Raw genomic sequence first — 18,783 nt, 5'->3', positions numbered from 1 at the left:
AATCACTTTAGACGACGTATGTTCTTAGTAATGTCCAGCTGTGGTTATCGCGATTCGCGCCATGATGCTTCTCACTCACTAACCGTTTTCTTAGCTTGGCGCCCACGCAAAAAGCTGATACATGGACCACTTACGCCATCTCTTGAGAATAAAAGTAATTTAATCCACATCATCAAAACCAAATAATGAAAACAAGAACACATTCCTATACACTGTCATTGATGTTTTTTTTAGGAATACTGGGAGAAAGGTGGGCTATGACCCCCACTATTTTCCCCTTGGGTATACCACTAGCCACCATATTTGTACCTCTAGCCTGGAAGCAGTAATGCTAGTGTTGATAAAAGGAAGCCTGTTGCGGTCTGCCATCATATTTGCAGCTTTGGCCTGGAAGCTCTGGAGCTAGTGTCAAATGTTAATCTATGGGAAAACCTATATTGATTCATACGAGTGGCTAGGGACAGCTTTGGCAACCTGGAAATACATGCTAATAGCACCAAACTTGACCTGCCTAATCTACTTTCATGCTTGTTTCTGATTCACCACCATATTTATATCTCTGGTGTGGAAGCGGTGGTGGTAGTGTCAAATATTAAGCTGCAAAGAAACCTGTAGTACTCGTACTCTTGAACACATAATACTTGTGAAGATCAGTTTGCAAGTTTTTCCAGAAGTCCAAAAGTTATTACACAGTATGTGTTTGGCAATAATGATGTCATTATTTATCAATAGTTAAAAAATACTTTCTCCAAAACTGGAAGCTTCTTTTTTTTTAGGTGTTACCCACCCTCAGGGTCCAGTGTTTAGCTGTGTGTGTGTACATGTGCTATTTTCCTTGTATGTTTCCCAGTATGCATAATTATAACTGTATGTATCCTTCATGTGACAAATATTTACAAAGGCATTAATACTGATAATCTCATTGACATTAATTTTTTTTTTTCAGGTGATCCACAACTCTTATTTGCTACCAGGAAGGACATCCGCATTGTGGATGTATCCAAGCCCAATAAAGTTAATATTATCGCAAAGGTTGGTACAATTTACTTATTTTTGTAAACAGCATGGTCATTCCATATGAAATGAAACAGTTTTATGAATTTCAATCATTTTTGATGTGCATAACTCACCGTAATAGAGTAAAAGTCAATGAATATGAATTTTTGTAAGAGTATCCACTGTTGATTATTGAATCTCAATAATGGAAAAGCTTACCCAAAATTGCTTATAGAAGAATTTTTAAATGTTGATTTGTGAGCTTATATTCCAGGTACAGATTTGGGATCAGAGTCATTTTAGAACTTATACAATAACCTTTCATTTGATGTGGAGCATTACATGTTTTCAAAAGAGAACAACCATACGTTGAATCTCGTTCTTTAATAAAGAAAAAATAATTTGATTTTTTATAAAAAACGAATTTAAAAAAAGTCAGACCTCAGTTGCACCATATTTAATTTACATGAGTGGCATGCACTGCAGTTCCATGGGAAATTTCCATTAGGACTTAAGGAGTTATTAAATGAGGTATCAAATAAAAGTTTTTACCTTTGTACTTCTTTCTTGAAATTTCTGCTACAAATGTACAGTTCTTACTTGCTTTAAACAGGAACATTATCATGATGCCACTGAGCACATGTTTTTAACAACCAGTCATCTTACAAACTAAGTCCTTGTGTCTCCCACAAGAGGGCAGGCAAGTTGCTCAAGTGAAATCTATAGTGAGCATCAGATACTAAGGTAAACATATGAACCAGAATTAATGCCATCATAAAATATATTTTTTTCACTCTCAATGTCCATATTTACACTGTTACAAACAGTATTTTTTTTTTTTTTGTTTCTTTTTTGTGATTGTGTATGAATTTGTATGCTTGGGTTTCTTCCATGGTTCTGTGTAGCTTATAAGAGCCAATAAGGTTTGAACTTTCAGCCCTCCCCCATGCAACGCGGGAGGAAGTATAAATATGGCCTGTGTCAGAGGACCAGGAGAGTGTGTTTTTGAACTGGATAGCAGAAGGGAGAGTAATCTTCGGGCTCCAGTGGCCTCCCTTGAGAAAAAGCATCCCGAGGCAGTTCTGCCGATGCTCAGCTTTCCACTTGGCAGTTCTGCCGTGGGGCTCACGTTAGAGGAATGTAAATAATGTAACTTAGAGAATTATTGGAAGAATCCGAGCCTTGTTTTGTTAAATTGTAAATACATGTATAAAGCCCATTTCTGCGAGTTTTCAGCAATCACCCTGCAACATTAATTCAGTAAGTTCTTGCCTGTGATTGATTCTTTGGTTCCGAGCGCTCTGGTGAGGAACGGGATGGGAACCCAGGACTAACGAGCCTATTTAGTTGTTTATTTGGGTTTTTCCTGCCAGCAGCGGCCCGGTAAGGGTGGAGTGTTGCGGAACAGAGAATTATTGGGGTCTCGTCCTTGGATTTTTGTGTGAAAGGACACAGGCAAAGAAAGGGAAACGGTTGCTGAAAAAGGGTCGAAATGCTGACAAGGGCTCAGTCTGCGTTGTCGTCCGTTAATGGGGAAACGAGTTCGACGCCAACAATGGGTACAGAAAATAATGCTACAGTAACAAACAGGCCGAGGATTCTTCCAGACGACATTAGAGTACAGTTACCGACTTTTAATGGGGAAACAAAAGGGATGGAAGTATATAGCTTTTTGGATGAACTGGATGCATACAGGGATCTTTTGGGCATAAATGAAGAGGAATTATTGCTTTATCACCTTCCGTTAGCGTTGAAAGGAGAGGCGAAGGAATTCTTTCATTTTGCAAGCCAGTTTGAAGGATATGTGCAATTCAGGGATTTGTTGCTCAAGAATTTTCATGGGTTGGATCACGAACGGGAATTAGAGCGATTCTTGGATTTTCGCTTTCAGCTAAAGAGCGAGTCATTGGCAGTCTATATTCGCAAGATAGATAGATGGTTCGAGAGGGCAAAATCCACCGCTACAGTCGAAGAGAAGGTTAATTTTATTCGGCGTAAATGTAACCCTGTGTATCGTGAGAGATTAAGATGTCAGAATTTTAACAGCATGAAAGAGCTTCACGCGTATGCTTTGATTCTGCAGGGAGAGATGTTGGAAAACGCTACTTTTCCTCAGTATGAGACAGAACAGGAAATCATTAACTTTGCCTTGAGAGGCGCCACACCTCCTCAGTCCGAGGGACTGGTGGCCGTTAGAGGGGCGAGTAGCGCCGCGGGCGAGGATCTATTACATGTTCTCGATCCTGCGAAATATTCTAGGTTTGGGAAGGAACCCCCTGCTGTTTCGAGGGAGACAAAAGCGACTACTGACCACCCAGGAATGTCTGGCAAAGAACGCAAGTGTTACGTTTGTCAATCAACTGCACATCTGGCAAGTTTTCACAAAGTTGCAAGGAGAGATAATGTTTTAGAGTCAAGAGAACGTAATGGACAGGGCGGGACAGTGAGACGCGTCTGTAATTCGACAAAAGTAAAGATGTCAAATAGTAAAATTCAGGAACCTTTCGTTTTTGGAGAAATAAATGGCATTCAGACCCATATGTATATGGATACCGGCGCTAATATATCCTGCATGAGTTTGTCTTTATTTCGGAAATTGGAAGGAAAGGGGGCGAAATTACGTCATAGCAAGCTGAATGTACATTTAGCTGAAGGGAAAACAACCACTGTGGGACACGTCTTTTTCAATGTTACTTTCTATGGTCAACGGGTCCGAGAGAAATTCTTTGTTTTGGAGAACCCCCAGAATGACCTGATCGCCGGTAGAAGTTTTATGGCGAGGGCGAAGATTTTAATTGCACCCGCTTTGAACGGTTGGGCTTTTCTGAATGAAAGTGACGATATTATTCCTTTTGACACAATTGGGAAGAAAGAGAAGAAAACTAGTAACAACTTGTCTTCCACTGTCATTCACGTAGAAGAGAACCGCGACAAAGAAGTGTTGCAAACCCCCAGAACCAAAAAAGTCAGGAAAAAGAAAAGTTTATCGGCGAGGAAAGAAAAAGAAGATCATATTCCGATTAGCGACCTGAAGGATGTGAATGAGAAATTCAGTAAGTTCCAGGAAAAAAGGAAGAGAAAGAAGCCTACTTGCCTGGGAAGAGAGGACTCTGGTTCGAGTCCCGGTACTTCGGCTTCGCAGGGAACAGAACGAAAGAAAGTAACCTTAGTGGACATTAAGGAGGATGTAATGTCACTTGCTACTTCGGATGATGATGGACGGAACAGCGAAGATGAAGAATTGTATTGCTCTGTTTTCTTCAAGCGTCTTTTGAGAGACAACCCTGACACCGCTTCTGTTGAACTACTTGGTGATGTAACACCTGAGCCTCGTGGCGAAATCAACAATTTCACTCAATCTGCAATAGAACCTAATGCAAAGAAGTTGGAAGTAAATGAAATAACAACTAGCAATATCAACTTGGAAGATAAGCGATTATGGGCAAGAGAGCAACAGAAGGACCCATATTTGTCTTTGTTAATTGCGTGCCTTAAGGGAGAGGAAGTTCAATTGGATGAGAAATTGAACAGGAAAGTTTTCGATTTTCATCTGAGCACTTCTTACCTGGATGAAGATGGGATTCTCTACAGAAACATAGAAGAAGGGAAGGGGATGTTTCCCGTGTTTGGACAGCAGCAAAAGATTTGGACACCGGATTCCTTGAAACCGGAAGTGCTGCGAATATCCCATGACGAAGTTCACGCCGCACATCCAGGGGCAGCTAAGACACTGTTCAAGATTTTGGAACAGTTTACGTGGAAAAATGTCTACTCTGATGTTAGAGATTACTGCAGATCATGCCTCACCTGTTTGAGATACAATCCAGATTCTTGTAAAAAGATGGGATTCATGAGAAGTCGCAATCAGCCACGCCCAGGAGTGAAATTGTATGGAGATTTGTTTGGACCATTTCCGACCAGTTCTAAGGGGCGTTATCGCTACGTATTTCTCATTGAAGATTCTTTCACGAGACACATATTCTTGGCACCTTTGACTACAGTGACAGCTAGGACAATTTCCAACGCTTTATTGAAATATTGTCACCTTTACGGCTTTCCATCGATATTTACCAGTGACAACCAAAGTGTGTTTCGTAGCCGTCTTTTTCGTCAAGTACTGAAAACCATCAACTGCAAACCCGTTTACATTACTCCATACCGCCCACAAGCAGATCTCGCTGAAGCAGCAATTAAGACAGTAAAGAGGGCGATAGCCAAGTTTTGCACGGAACACAGCAAGTGGTCAGAAAACTTAGATTCGATCGCATTAGCAGTGAACAACCAGGTGAAAAGATGCCCGAAGCGTGACGTACGGTTTCTGGTGGAAACGAAAGGCGCCGGGAAGAACTGTCAGCTGACCCAGAGACACCCCATGGAGCTTCGGGGGAAACAGCTGGGTAGACCATAACAAACCAGTATTTTCTCCTTTGCCGCATCCCTTACAAAATAGTTTCTTTAAAGGGACAGTTCTAATTGAAATCTCCATTAGTTAAAAGTTTATTTTTATTCGGAGGCATATTTACTCGCGAGTGTTTGCACTTTCTGTAGTAATTAAGCAGAGAAGTGCCGTGAATTCACGTGCTGGACAGTACTCCTACCCTAGGAGTGGATGGGAAGAGGTTCGATCCCAGAACCTCACAAGAAGGAAGCCGCCTGGAAGAGGACGTCCTTGCCATGGATGTCAAACAGCCCACACCTGGAAATGGACTTTACGGCGATGAATTAGGATGTCACCGGTTCCAGAGATCACAGGATGCAGTGAGGAACATTCGGAGAGGCTTATTCCGGAAAGTGTAAAGTCAGTGAAGTGTAGTGAAGTGGACGGTGTTAGTGTTTAATTTTTCTTTCAGGCAAACCTCACCAGGACATTGAACTCACAGACTTACCTGGGGTAAGCCCTTTTTTTTTCGGTGAGGGGAGTATAATACTGTTACAAACAGTATTTTTTTTTTGTTTCTTTTTTGTGATTGTGTATGAATTTGTATGCTTGGGTTTCTTCCATGGTTCTGTGTAGCTTATAAGAGCCAATAAGGTTTGAACTTTCAGCCCTCCCCCATGCAACGCGGGAGGAAGTATAAATATGGCCTGTGTCAGAGGACCAGGAGAGTGTGTTTTTGAACTGGATAGCAGAAGGGAGAGTAATCTTCGGGCTCCAGTGGCCTCCCTTGAGAAAAAGCATCCCGAGGCAGTTCTGCCGATGCTCAGCTTTCCACTTGGCAGTTCTGCCGTGGGGCTCACGTTAGAGGAATGTAAATAATGTAACTTAGAGAATTATTGGAAGAATCCGAGCCTTGTTTTGTTAAATTGTAAATACATGTATAAAGCCCATTTCTGCGAGTTTTCAGCAATCACCCTGCAACATTAATTCAGTAAGTTCTTGCCTGTGATTGATTCTTTGGTTCCGAGCGCTCTGGTGAGGAACGGGATGGGAACCCAGGACTAACGAGCCTATTTAGTTGTTTATTTGGGTTTTTCCTGCCAGCAGCGGCCTGGTAAGGGTGGAGTGTTGCGGAACAACACGGAATGCACCTGCTCGCAATTCTGCTTTTCTTGCAGTCTTGTCAAGCTCAGAGCGACAGGAGTTGTCTCTGGGTGCCGAACAGTCTGAATAAGAAAAATTGTAAAATAGAATGCCAAGGCGTGCCATGAAATTTTTGTGCATTGTTAAATCAATACTGTTTTCAATTTGCCAAAATTTGGATCAAAAGATTTTCTTGCTCACTTCGCTCGAAATTTGGTTTCTATAATGCATTTTAAATTACCAGAGAGAAGTAAGAACAGCTAAGTACTTCAGACAGTTGCTGCTATGACAGTTTGGTTTGGAGGAAAAGGGGTGCGCACATTTCAGATACAATTTATATCATTTTTGCTGTTTGTTTATTATGGGAAGGATGAATTGATTATGTAATGTATTTAAATAACATTATACGCACACACACACATATCCATGAATGCAATAAAACTAAAAGAGTGAGACAAAATGTGGTTTTTCTTTCCCGACTGAACTTTCATCAAGGCTTTGCCCCCCGTAATCAGAGTGTCTGCCCACACTTATGTTGATTGGTGATATATGTTAATCACACTTTTACCTTAATCTTCAAAAGAGAACTAGTTTTCATCTTTCTAGTTGCAATTGAAATGCAATGCAGTTTACTCTACAAAACAGGAATAATTATTTTTTAAATGTATTTATAAGATTTGGTGATGTATTCTTTTCTGAACCTTAAATTATATACTGTAGAAAAGGTAAGAAAGTTGCATTAGAATTTGTGGGTATACTGGATAAATCTTAAAAACTTCATAATGTTGATGTTTATGTATTTAATATAGGACTGACCTGATACCATTACCAGTGCCAAACAATAATCTTACCAATACCAAGATCAATACTTGTAACTTTAAACACTTTAAATTCGTTCAAAATATCTATAATTTCTTAAATATATTTTCTTACTGGAATTGCACCATATCAATCTACTAGAATTTTGTTTTAAAATTATTCATAATTTCACATTAGATAATTATCTTAACACAAAATCAATTTCACGCTGCAATGTTGTTGCCAAAATAATGAAATTATGAATTTCCATGATTTCCAGGATATTTAGACTCCATGAAAGTGAGCTGATGAATTTTTGCAGACCCCAAGACATGCCAAAACCCCATAAAATTATCAGTTGTTGTTGTTATTGTTATTAGATCAGACGAAATGTAATATTATCGAAATAGGAAAAATGTCTTTGGTTATTCAATTTTCATCCTTGAAATTTTAGAAATTTCATCTCTGAAACCTTGAATGGAAGAACAAGAAGTTAAGCCAAACGTAGCTTAATATTCATACATTAAAGTATATATTTAGACATAAACATTGTGAACATACTCTTATGTGGAAAATTGTCTCGTTGCATGTAGGATCTTGAAGAGGGTGCTGCAGTGGATTTCTTCTATCATCTCGACCTGGTATGTTTTACAGATTACAGTTTGGAGGTGATAGAGTGTGCTTCTCGCAATGGAACAGCAAGTCAGCAAAAGGTGAGTTAAAATATACTCAGTGATATACCAGAGTGACCACTCTAGTACCATGATAAAATTCAAGTATAGATCCATTTTTTTCAAGTTGAACTATCCAAAAAAAATTCAAGGGTATAAGGAGATGTTTTCTCTATTTGAACCATATGTATGCCTCTCATCACCTACAGACACACGCACACAATAATTAACAATACAAAGGTTTGTATGATTCCAATGTATCAACAAATTTGAATTCAGTGGTATGTGTGGGTTGTAAATCAAGTAGTGGCAACACTGTCAGAAAAGGTAATAACACCGTGCATGTGCTATCAGGCGGTGAGCAATGTCAGTTTGGGCCCATGTCGATGTGTGGAGTGCCAAAAGTGGTCGGTACAGTGAGTGCTGTGGTGTATGTACGAGGTTGAAATGAACACCATTTTGTGTACTCTAAAACATGTTTGCAAAGGCCGACCAGTGATTGTGGATCAAAATTCAGGTTGCCTGTGGAAAAAGTGCACGACAATATCAGCAAGACTTGCATGAAGCCTGTAGCAACAATACCTAGCTGTATCTGATGGTTGCATAGTGGCATTTCTTTAAGAGATTGTCATGCGTCCGTGAGAACAACCTCAACATGAGGAAAATTGCATCATGCTGGGTTCCCGATATTGTCACCAATGTTCAACCATCAGATAAGGTTAGTTATTGTTGCTTCAAGCTTCATGCAAGTTTTGATCACATTCTTGTTCATTTTTGCCATGATCAAACCTGGATTTTGATCCACAATCACTGTTCTACCTTTGCAAACATGTTTTAGAGCAGTACACAAAATGGTGTTCATTTCAACATCGTACATACACCACAGTACTTGCTTCACGGACCACTTTTGGCACTCCACACATCAACATGGCTCCAAACTGACATTTCTCACTGCCTGATAGCACATGCACAGTGTCATTACCTTTTCCTGACAGTGTTGCCACTACTTTATTTACAACCCACGTATATTTTTAAAATGTTTAATTCAAAGTGCGTAGTTTACATTTGCCATTTCACAAACTAAGACTTGAAATACATCTACAAACACAAGTCACAAATGTTACAGGATATATTAATCTACGAAAAATTGTTAATTGTATAAGAATTTCAAACTCAAATTTACATAATGAACTTCAAGATATCTTGCAATAATCTTCCATCAGTAAGGTAGATTGTTCTGCAAAGGACATTAACAAAGTTAAATGGAGTGAGAGAATTCTGTTTTATTTTTCTCGCAGCTTTTTTTCCTTTCTCAATAAAAACAAAAGCTAAACTGAAAAACTTGCCTCAGGGCATTTATAAATATGTATAAATTCAATGGAATTTGGATTAATAAAAGTTGCAATTATTCACATCTACAGAGAAAAATTTACGCAGAATTCACGCTGAATTCCCTGAGCAAATAATTCACACATAATTCCCGGAATTCAAGGAATTCCTGGTGGTAGCCACCCTGTATACATATCTTGTGAATATTGGTGTTGCTTGTATGCTTTTTAAGTACTAGTGTAAATTGTTCATCATGTTGCTGAAGAGAACAAGCTTCGACTTACGAAACATTAGACCTAGAATTTTCATGACTTTTCATATTACTTTTGTAAGGATAATATGGTCTTGAAGAATTGAAATATAAATTGAGAAATGTTTAAATTAAGGTATTTCATTAGGGCTTATGTGCATATTTAACACTTTTTTGACATGATTGAGCATATTATAACCATTTTTTTTACCATATTCAGCAAAAATTTGCTTTTTCAAGTATGCGCTTGTCTATTACTGAAGTAAATGAAATGTTCTCCTCTTGTGTCTGTTGAAATGGAAATAATCTTTTCTAGGTGAATGTGGAATACGTTGAAATTCACTCCTACACTTTGGCCAGTGACACCATGGCAATAGTGAAAGCACAAGCTGGTGGATTATTGTCATGGAGCAACACCATATTCCTCAACATTCCTTGACGTTTTTCTTTTAATATTTGAGCTTGTCCTAAATTGAGTCATGGTACAGCTCACGCTCAGGAGATGATCCCAACGGAAGTGGAGTAATGTAGCGACAGGTGACTCCACTATTAGGGTTGGGGAGTGCACCCTGAGTGAGAGAGACATGCGATTCGCTGTAATTGGTGCCGTAACGCAAGCCGTTTAGGGTTAACAGACGTCCTCTTTTGCCTGGACAAAACATCTTTTTCGGGTTCTAATAATGGTCCTGGCAGGTTTTTAAGAAAATTTGGAAATATGCTCTTTTCTGGGATAAAGACAACTGCTTAACTTCAAGATTAGTAACAAAATGTTATTTGTAAATAATTGTTAATATTGTTTCCATTTTCAATTTCAAAGTAAAGAAATACAGCACTCCTTTACAAGGAATAGTGGTAGAATTCATGTCGGTACTTTAGGATGTGTGAAGACACCAGTGGGAAGAACGGAAGTTCAGTATAAGTAATGGACTAAAACAGGCAAGTTATCGAAGAGGTGGAGAAGAAGATAGGAGAGGAAGAGATGAAGGCCCTGTTGTTTGCTGATGACTTAATAATGTGGGGAAAGAGGGAAGAAGAAGCACAGACAGAGCTTGATAGCTGCAATAAGGAAATTAGAAGAGGAGGAATGAAATGAACCAAGAATAAAGATGGACACGGAAGAGTTGAGGGTAGTGGATTGCTGACGGTACAATCAGGGGATGTACCCTGGTGTTGTTTATGTCAAATGCGGACGCAGCCATCAGCACGGTGCAACAGGAAACTGAACTCGTCACTCCAGGCAACGCTCCTCCATGTGTCCTAGGTCCATTGATGCTTTTCTCTGGCCCACATGAGGCATTGTTTGCGATGACGTGGGGGTCAACAAGGGTGCCTCTAGAACTCGAGTCGACGGATGGTACATTGTATTGTTGTTGTGGAAATCAGACGTTCCTACCTGCTGTTGTTCTGTTGGGTCAAATGTCCCACTTTGGAGTATCTTTGCTGCGGTATCAGTCGTAACACCCAATGCTTGCCACACTAATAAACCACTTGTTGCCAGCCGCAGTTTGATCTTCTGCTCGATGTCTGTCAACGATTCATCCACTCTTGGTACACCCTCTGTACTGTGGTACCAGAACAGCCAACGAATGGCTACTGCCGATATACTGTCACCACACATCCGGGCCCCAATTATCAACCCATGGTCAAAGTTGTTTAAGTCACCACGTTGACCCATAACTGCCGAATGTTACCGTCTGTAGTGCAGAGGAGTCACTAAGTGCAATCTCGTCATTGTTTCAATGTGCATATATATGTATGTGTTTTTATCATGTCATAAAATCTGCATATTAAATGTCCAGTGTTATGTCCTATCATACGGTTACAGTAAATTCTATGTCTGTCCCAGTAAAATCTTATAGATCTGCCTATGTTTACAGAAAAATTGAGTCTATAACATTACTGCAAGTTTACTGATTAATTGACCTGACCCATATCTCAAGGTATGGAAATATTTGATTAATTTTCCTTCTTTAAAAAACTTTCAGATCAGTGTTGCTACGACTGGCTTAATTTCACCTGATGGACTGGCATGTGATTGGTTGACCCATAAAGTATATTGGACAGACAGTGAAACCAATAGGATTGAAGTTGCCACCATAGATGGAAAGTACAGGAAAGTTTTATTTTGGAATGATTTGGATCAACCAAGAGCTATTGCACTTGTACCACCAGAAAGGTATGTTGTATTTGGATTATTTCGTTTTGAAAAGTACGTTCTTAACACATTCTGGTCAGGAATCGGATGTGATGCGAGCAGAGTAAAACACCCATTCCGGTCGCCAATTGGCTAGGCTACGATCGCCATATTTCCGTTGCGTTTAAATTTATTTGCCTGAACCTTATGCGATTATCGTTGTACACACACTTGGCGATAGTTCTGTGTTTTACCACCAGAGAGCATCTTGTGCTGGTTGAGTAAAGGTTTACCGTTATTTCGTTGTGAAGTTGGTTTGTGTTTCCCACAGTGCTTGATTGATTATCACACACGAGTGAACTATGCTTGACCTGTTGTTGCAAAATTTGCACTATTATTATTATTTGATATTTTACATTTTACATTCATTCAATCATAACTTACAAGTTTTCAGTTTCTTTATTGTTAAGTGTCATTTTTACAGAAGTGCAAAGACATTTTCAAGACAAGTAATGAAAAAAGAGCTGAATTTTTTCCCCCAAAAATAAAAAAAAATAAAAAAATACATAAATAGTGCAATGTGTAAATTATAAAAATGTAACATCTAATTGAATTATCTATTAGAACAGCATCTAAGCTTTCATTTGATATATAATACATTGTGATACCATTAATAGTGTATTTTTCTTGATTTTTTAAAAAATTCTCCGAAACGTCCATCCACAGGCATGAAAACTGTCAGACTGGAAAGTGTTAAAAGTAATTTTGTTAGCATTGTGTCATAATTATAGCTCTGGAGTTGATGACAAATCATATTTTTCTCTGAGCCTTGAAAACAACTGTAAACTTGATATCAGACAGTTTCCCTTCAGTTAGAACCAGAATACATTATTTTTATTTTTATTTTTTTCCACATTTTTCGACTTTTTTGGCTTTTAGGTCATTTACCATTTTTATTGCATTTTTGAGGCTTCTTTTTCCTCCTCTTTTGTTGTTTCGTGAATTTTAAATGCATTTTCTAGCATAACTTACGTATTTAAATTTCCTAATAGGATTCTTATAGCAAGTTAGCCATGAATCGAAAGTAGGGTCATTTATTGTGGTAAATTTTTTTTTCCAGCAAACTTAAAATGCTTTGTGTGAAGCTTACTTCGAGGTTCCCTTGCTAGCCACTATTATTGCTTTAATCTCTAGTTTTAAAGTAAAATTAGTCACGATATTTAAGAAATATATAATCTGATGTAGGCAAAACAACCGTATTTTAAAATGCTGGCAAATTACTGTATTGTTGGAGGCTCACTCTGAAAGGAGATGAATAACATACAGAAAAACCTTGTGGTGTATTTTATGTAACCTTGAAGTGAAAATAAAGAAAACTACATTAGCACTTAATTGCTTTTATCCTTTACCACAAATCAGTGGGTTTTATTAAATTTATTCAATTACTCTCTTGTAATTTATGAAAAAATCAAGCTTTCATTTTTGGAGCAAAATTTATTTTTAGGTCATTTTTTAAAAATAAATAGGTTATTTTGAAAAAAAAAATTAAGGTCATTCATTCTATAAGTCATTTTTTTGAAAATTTTTAAGTCGTCAACTTCCAAGCCCTAGTCATAATTATTGTTTCCTAGAGGAACCAGTTGAGTTTTCATACCAGTTCTCTTACAGACCTTCCACGTAGTCAGAAGTTAAATTTTACACTTGTGAAATTTGAGGCAGGTGTTGCACAGCAAGTATCATTATCACAGATAAAGCCATGACAATTTTTTTTGCAGTTAGAATTGCATTTCCAGGGGGTGGAAAATAGTGAAATCAGTATTTTTTGTTTCCATGACAAATTTGTGTTATCTTTTTCCGTTATTGTATTTTGTGTGATACGAGATGACTTCTCAGGGGAAACCTAACATAATTTTGTTTAAAAACAATACTTGACATAAGGACACTATGCTAAATGAGGCACTAAAATTACTGTCTGATTAAAAATTATAGATACTGGAGTTTCGACTCTAATTAAAAATTAACCAGTAGATCTACATATAAATTAGTTACATCAAAATTAGCTTATTCAATTCTGTGTTAATCTATGCTAACCAAATTTTTTCGAGTGTGCCTTCGATTTTTTATCCCCCCCCCCCCCTGGCACCGAGGTCAGCCTCCCTGACATTAGGTAGAACTATTTTGTATAATTTGTTTGAAGTGAAAAGTGAAATTGTAGACGGCAGATATTATTTTGCTCACAACTTTGGTGAAGGATAAATTCAGGGAGCATGACCCCTCCTCCTCCCCCACACACATAATTTACCTTCATTTAACACTGTTCAACTTTACATGACTCTGCCATGTACTAATGTATCAATATCATTTGAGGAGCTGGCCAGCAATAATTCAAGGCCAAATGCATAATCAAAACAGTTCATGAGTGAAAATGTTTTTGTTTACTTGTCAGATTTATGTGAAATTTAAAGGGAAAAATAAATATAAAAGAAGTTAATTTACAACTATTCATTTGATCCATGCTTTTTAAATTGTTTGTATTAATTGTAACAATAACAGCATCACTAAATAAAATTTTCATGAACCGTCTGCCAAATTTTGTCCACTGGTTATCATAAAAAATTGTTCATACATCATGTGTGTTTACATCTAGCAGTGATACTTTTTTATTTTATTTTCTAGGATCATGTTCTGGACCGACTGGGGGGAGGCCCCCAAAATTGAAAAAGCTGGCATGAATGGTGATCACCAAACAAGGACCAGCATAGTCACCGAAGAAATATTTTGGCCAAATGGGTTGACGATAGACTACAACGAGAAGCTGCTCTACTTTGCAGACGCAAAGATGGAGTTCATAGCTTCAGTGGATTTTAATGGAAAGAAACGGAAGACAATTGCTAAAAATATTTTTGCCAATTCTTTTTCTATCACCTTATTTGGAGATACTTTGTATTGGACTGATTGGGAGACAAGGTAAATAGTGACATGTGGAAAAGTTTGGAATAATATTAATTTTTTTTATATTAGAATAGGGAACTTCTGTCATCCCAGGGTGTCTACAAATCTGGATATCCTGGAAGGGTCAGATAATTTTCTCTTCTCGTATAGCCATAGAATCATCAGGGAAATTTACTGCATTTCTGAAAAAAATCAACTTTTTTAGTAGTGCGCTAAAAGTATGTTTTTGATCAAACAACGGAAAAAAAGTACAAGCAGAAAATTTTAAATTTGTTATAGACAAACTATACTCCAATTTGATGTACTGATTACCAGTAGTTACAGTAGGAATTGTATATTAAATACTCTTGCAAGAGATTGTGTTTTAAATTACTTTCATCTACAGTGCTCAAAAAAAGTTTTGCATGTTCAGGGTTTGTGATCATTTTATTGTACTAGATACATGGAATCATATTTAAGAGTACAGGGGAGACATACAAACAGAAAGAAAACAGTGCAGCCATGCAGAAGAAACAAAATCACACCAGAAGCACAAGATTGAAAGTGTGGGATGCGAAACAAAAAAGAAAGGCAGTGTAATACCGTGTACCTACGGCTTGCAGGCATGCTTGGGATCAACAGATGGGAGTACAGTACTTTGTATAGCCACCTCGAGCCCAAAGGCATGCTTCAACACGACGGGGTATGCTAAGGATAAGAGCATTCAACTTCTCCTGAGGAAGACTGTCGCGCTATTGAATGGCAGCCTCCTGCAATTGCACCTTGTTCACAGGAGGATTTTCGCGGCTGACAATTGCTCGCTTCAGGTGTCCCCATGCATGTTCCACACAGTTCATGTCTGGTGAATATACCGGCCACACCATGCATCGAATGCTATGCACATCAAGGAACTCTTGAACCACTCTGGCTCAATGTGGTCGAGCGTTATCATCCACCATCGTGAAGACATCACCCACAGTTGTAGAGAAACCTGCTACCACGGCTTCGAGAATAGAGTTTCTGTACATTAAACCAGTCATGTGACACTAGAGAGGAATTAGGGGCGTACGTCGACCAAACATGATTCCACCCCAAAACATAATGGAACCCCCTGCTGTTGGTGACGTTCCTGGATGAATGCCTCGTTCAATCTCTCATCTGATCGTCTCCAAAACCTTATGCTTTTGCTTAACGGGTGCAAACTGATGGTGACCTCATCTGTAAAGATCGTGTGCTCCCACTGTTCCTGACTCCATTCACTGTGCATTGTTGCCCACCTTACACGGTCTCCCTTATGGTGTGGATTAAGAGAAAACTTGGGTATGATTCTTCTTGACGTCAATCCTTCCTCATGAAGTCGATTCCGCACTCTCTGATTGGAAACATTCGCTCCTGAGGCCCTCCGCAGATCTTAGCACAAACTGGTAGCAGTTGCAGTGGGTCTACGACGTGCCGAAATCACCACGTACCGATCTTCCCTGCATGATGATTTGCGTGGCTGCCCTGTCCTTGGTCGATTAGCAACTGATTGTGTCTCCCTGAACTTTTTCCACACTCGAGAGACATCACTTTGGCTCACTCCAAACACGGGCAGGGACGTCTACTTGGCAATATCCCTCTTGCAGCAGCATTAAAATTCGAATCCAGTCCATAGCAGAAACTGTTGCTAGAGGCATGTTGCCCTTCGTTTTCCACCTGCTCTCTGTGCAGTTTCCAACTCACAAGTGCGGATAAGGCACGGACAATGCCTCCCATCGGGCTCCTTTCAAATCTGCTCAGGGATCATGTGTCAAATACTGCCCTCTATCTGTTGAATATCGAACTCACTTGGGGCATTGCTCACATAATGAACGTTGTATACCTTTTGGGGATATTGCGACTCAAACTGCATGCAATCATAATATGCAAAACTTTTTTTGAGCACTGTAGTATGCACTACAGTATGTGTTGATTAGAATTTCCCACTTTCTTGTTGAAATTTTTGGGTTGTGTTTGGTAGATATTAGAATTAATACAAATTTTATTACTAAATTTTACTGTAATTTTATATACAGTGCCTTGTATGGAGTTGCGGCTAGCACGGTGGAAGTGGGATCGTGTCTGCCGGCATTTTGACCCACAGCTGTACGCTGACCTTGGTGCTGTATGCATCCGTGCGTCAGTATTCAGATAACTGGTGTCCAGTTTGCACATGTTTATAGTTAACAGTGTTGTAGTTGGTTTTGTTTTAGTTTACGTATCACTGGTGCTTTTCAGCAGTCTAATAATGCACGCTATCCATACAATTTGAAACAAAGCATTTTTATGTATGACAGTTACGTCATTACGATTTCTTGTAAGAAAGTTAGAATACATTTTGCATCACAATTCCCTGATGTTCCTGTTTCACATGGAGACAGTATTCGGGTACTTGTGAACAAATTTAGACAATCAGGCTCTGTTGTTGATGAGAAGTGAAGGGTAAAACGGCGTGTGCTTAATGAGGAGAAACTAGACAACATTGAAGTACGATCAAAAATCCCTCCGGTGCCTTGAATAAGAAATTAACATTTTCATGATATCTGTGTGGCAAGCTAACCAAGCTTCTAAATCTGAAGTCACTCATCAGAAGAATTGAAAGAAAATATCAGAAGAGAAATTGAAGCAATTTAGGAAGCAGAACTCATACGTGTTAGTGAAAATTTTCTATAAATATACCATAAATTTGTGGATGCAGGAGGATATCATTTAATTGTAACTGTCATTGTAATTGTACGAGATTATTTCAAAACATTTATACACGGATGTTGCATCCAGTTTGCCAGCAGACACGATCCCATTTCCTGCCGAGCTAGCTGCTGCTGCTGTTTGTAATGACCTTCTTACAAACATATTTCATATCGTCTTGTGAGAACCAGAGTGTGTGAATTGGCCTAATGCCTTTAGTTTGGAAAACCTGGAAATGTCAGGAAATTTTGTTTTTACTATATTGTGAAGACCAGTTCCCAAAGTGTGTGCCACAGTGCCCTGCGGTGCCATGCTGTCTTACAAGGGCGCTGTGAAATGTTCCAATATTTTCACTAAAATGACAATTATTTGTTAGTCAACGATATGATTGTTTCAAATATGTTTTTTTTTTTTAACTTAAGGCAAGCAAACTAACCACACTAACTGAGCGTTGCAAGTATTAGATAGGCCTACATTCTGACTTGGGTGCCGGGGAAAATCTTGAAACGCTAATAGTGCCGTGAAACGAAAAAGTTTTTGAATCACTGGTGTAGACCCTGTGTCCAAGTTTTATTTTTTAGCACAGAAATGCATATTTGATATCCCGTGACGCATGCTGGTCTCCCTGAATTGAGTGTGTGGACCACTTTTTACATGGTATCACGGTCAGCACCTCGTTACATTGTTCATTCATTAGACAATTCCACAAGAAGGAAAAGTTCAACCAGTTTTGGAAATTTATGTATATCGATGAAGGAATTGCGTAAACATAAATTCTATTTGGGTCATTCCATTCTAAGTAGTTTAACCACAAATGTGTCTCAGATTTTATTCAAATTATGTCTGTAGCAACATTAAGGTGTTGAAAGAAATTTCCCAAAATTCTAGATTCCTAACTCCTTTCATTGGTGATAAAGACCCCATTATTCAAAGGGGGGAGGTGTCAGTCAAAAACACTCAATAAAGAAAAATATGCCATTTTTAGGCTCTCGTAAAATTGAGACTAGATCACTTAGAGGGCTAATAACTGGTAGTCCTATGAAACTTTTTCTGCTGATTCTAACAAAAATAAAATTAACATTCTGTTTACATGAGAATTTATTGAGTGGGAACCCTGAAATATACTGTGTTTATTTATTCTCTAGGTGGATTCTGTCATGTGACAGACGCAACTGCAGTGTTGGCAAACATCCTCTCAAAATCAACACACAACTTATGGGCATACAGGTTTTTCATGAAAGTCGCCAGCCGAGGTCGCCAACACCATGCAGTGTGAATAACGGAGGCTGCTCTCATCTCTGTCTTTTGTCTCCCGAGGAGCCCTATTACTCCTGTGCCTGTCCCACTGGAATCAAATTACTCAACCACACTTGCGCAGACGGTAAGTTTCTGTCAGTTGGTATGTAAATGATCAGTACTTGTGCCGATTCAAATCGAAAGCATACTG

General features: G+C 38.7%; 1 protein-coding gene across 1 annotated transcript in view; it reads left to right on the top strand.

Moving 5' to 3' along the window:
- The window catches only part of arr (low-density lipoprotein receptor-related protein 6), a 131,378-nt gene that overhangs the window by 50,931 nt on the left and 61,664 nt on the right, over positions 1-18,783 (top strand). The window contains exons 2-6 of the mRNA XM_083134147.1: positions 947-1,032; positions 7,909-8,028; positions 11,551-11,741; positions 14,376-14,666; positions 18,482-18,717. Of these exons, the coding sequence (XP_082990273.1) occupies positions 947-1,032; positions 7,909-8,028; positions 11,551-11,741; positions 14,376-14,666; positions 18,482-18,717 (924 nt within the window). The remainder of the gene's footprint in view (positions 1-946; positions 1,033-7,908; positions 8,029-11,550; positions 11,742-14,375; positions 14,667-18,481; positions 18,718-18,783) is intronic.

Source organism: Lepisma saccharinum, chromosome 13 (genome assembly GCF_977018435.1).
Source record: "Lepisma saccharinum chromosome 13, izLepSacc3.1, whole genome shotgun sequence".
NCBI lineage: Eukaryota > Metazoa > Arthropoda > Insecta > Zygentoma > Lepismatidae > Lepisma > Lepisma saccharinum.
Note: the sequence above shows the minus strand (reverse complement) of the source record. Positions and strands in the feature narration are given on the sequence as shown.